Source organism: Arachis ipaensis, chromosome B3 (genome assembly GCF_059453495.1).
Source record: "Arachis ipaensis isolate K30076 ecotype BB chromosome B3, ASM5945349v1, whole genome shotgun sequence".
Classification (NCBI taxonomy): Eukaryota; Viridiplantae; Streptophyta; class Magnoliopsida; order Fabales; family Fabaceae; genus Arachis; species Arachis ipaensis.
Window position 1 is genome coordinate 20,035,928 of NC_142438.1, and position 2,900 is coordinate 20,038,827.

General features: G+C 37.0%; 1 protein-coding gene across 1 annotated transcript; it reads left to right on the forward strand.

Moving 5' to 3' along the window:
- The first annotated feature begins 498 nt into the window (after positions 1-498).
- Positions 499-819, forward strand: LOC148569988 (uncharacterized). Its single transcript, XM_088506774.1, has one exon. It carries the CDS (start codon positions 499-501, stop codon positions 817-819), a length of 321 nt encoding a protein of 106 aa, XP_088362900.1.
- The last annotated feature ends 2,081 nt before the right edge of the window (positions 820-2,900 follow it).

The window sequence follows — 2,900 nt, forward strand, 5'->3', positions numbered from 1 at the left end:
CAGCTGCATACTTTGTATTGCCCAATAAAATTAAAATGCAGCAAAATAGCAATCTGTTAGAGTTTGTTAGAGTTTGTTTTGTATAGCTATAGAGTTTGTTTTGTATAGTTAGCAAGTTGGTTAGTTTGTTAGATTTAAATTCTACACCACTAGTTAGTTATTTAATTTTTTTTATTTGTACAGCTATATATACTGCATGTAGCTTTGACTCTTTGAATCAATCGAATTATTCCAAAATTCCTTTCTTTCTCAGAAATGGCAGATCATTCATCAGATTTGAATGCGAGTCATTCATCGAATTCCGCTGTAGATTTTGAGAGATTCACTACTTTCATGCGTCAATTCTCTCAGTTTCAAGCACACATCGGCAGATCCGGCTCCTCTTCTGCCATTTCTGATCCGATCAGTCCTTATTTTCTTCATCCAGGTGAAAGTCCTGGAACTTCTCTGATTCCGCTCTAGCTAACGCCTCAAAATTATTACCAGTGGTCGCACGACATGTGGAGAGCACTGAGATCGAAGAATAAGGTGAAGTTCCTTGATGGATCGATTCCGAAACCGACCGAAGGCGATCCTACTTTCGAAGCATGGGATAGGTGCAATAATTTTCTTCTCTCTTGGATTAACCTCTCTCTCAGTCCTGAGATCGCTAAAAGCGTGATGTGGATTAGTTCAGCTCCAGATTTATGGAACGATTTGAAGCATCGTTATTCACATGGAGATGTTTTTCGAGTAGGTGAGTTGAAAGAAGAATTCTATGCGCTCAAACAAGGTGATCTCTCTGTCGCCTCTTATTTTACAATGCTGAAGGCTATTTAGGAAGAATTAGAAAATTTTCATGCCATCCCTAATTGTGTTGCTTGTGTGAGTGGTTGCTCTTGTGGATTAAAAATCGTTCGAGATCATGCATCTGAAGAATATGTTGTTAAATTTTTGAGAGGTTTGGATGAACAATATTCCACTGTTAAATCACAAATTATGCTTATGACGCCATTGCCTGAAATCAACACTGTGCTAGTTATGCTAACTCAACAGGAACAACAGTTGAATTATGAGTTGTCTGATAGCAAAATTGTGACTAATTCTTTGGAAGTGCAAGCCTCAGCTGGAGGTGGTTCTTTCCCAGCGAGAGGCAGAGGTCGTGGGAGAAGTACAGGTAGAGGAGGCACTCAGAAATCCTATGGTCGAGGATACACTTCTAAGCTTTGTAGCTACTGTAATCGAATTGGTCATTTAGCAGAAACTTGCTACAAGAAAAATGGCTTTCCTGCTCACTTAAAACAACGAGTAGCTAATCAAATCAACACTGAAGGGACAGTTGAGAATTCTAGTGCTGAGATCACTGATTCTAGCTCAGATGAAAAGAGTAATGATACAGTACTTGTGTTAACTCCAGATCAGAAAGAAACTTTACTGGCCCTCCTCTAACAACCATTCATGCCAGCTTCCCATAGTGTTAACCACATCACTTCTTCAGCCACCCTCACTCAGCCAAAAGGTAGGCATTTCTTGAGTATGTCATCAAATTTTAATAAAATCTCTTCGATACTTGACAGTGGAGCCACTGATCATGCATCTTACATTCAAGAGTCTTTTAAAACTTTCTTTTATATGAAGTCGGTCTTAGTAAATCTACCTGATGGCTCCACCACCACTACAAACATTTGTGGTACTGTACAACTTTCTAACCATTTGATCCTTACTAATGTCTTATTCATACCTCACTTTAAATACAATTTGATTTCAGTTTCTAAACTCACAAAGTCATTGCATTGTGAATTAAAATTCACTGATTCTTCTTGTGAGATACAGGAACTCCCATCATTGAAGATGATTGGGCAAGCTAAAGTAATTGGTGATCTCTATGTGATGAATGCTCAACCTTGGAAGCTAACTACACCAGCAGTTCATACACCCTTAATAAATTTGACAGTGCAACAGAATTTAGGAGCCTTATGGCATGCTAGACTAGGTCATCTACCATATAGCAGAATGTGCATAATGAAAAATACATTTCCATTCATCGAGCGCATCTCATCATCTCATGTTTGTGATTCTTGTCACTTTGCTAGACAAAAGAAATTGTCATTTTCTAATAGTAATACACACTCTGAAAGTCTTTTTGACTTAATACACATAGATATTTGGGGGCCACTCTCAATTCTATCAACTTCTGGCCATAAATATTTTTTTACTATTGTAGAAAATAAAACAAGGTTCACTTGGATTTATTGCATGAAATTGAAATCAGAAGCTGCGAGGTTGGTGCAAAATTTTGTTCAACTAGTGCAAACCCAATTTCATAAAAGTGTGAAACAAATTAGAACAGATAATGGAATGGAGTTTAAAATGAATTCTTTCTACAACTCAAAAGGAATATTGCATCAAACATCTTGTGTTGAGACTCCTCAACAAAATGGAATTGTTGAGAGAAAGCATCAACACATATTGAATGTTGCAAGAGCACTTTTGTTTCATTCTCATGTTCCAAAATGTTTTTGCCACTATGCAGTGCAACATTTGGTACATTTGATTAATAGACTGCCAAACACTTACTTACAACATAAAACTCCTTATGAAGCTCTTTTCAACGCTAAACCAGATTTAACTTCTCTCAAGGTATTCGGTTGTCTAGTTTTTGCCACTACTTTAAGTGTTGGTAGAAGAAAATTAGATCCAAGAGCTCGAAAATGTATTTTTCTCGGGTATCAATCAGGGACAAAAGGATCCATTCTATTTGACTTGAAAACAAAAGAACTTTTCATATCAAGGAACACTGAATTTTATGAGCATCATTTTCCTTTTAAACAAGTGACAAGCGATCTCCCTTCCATGCATCAACATCCATTGGAGTTGTCAAATTCTGACCCTTTTGCATTTTACTATGATAATTTCACATA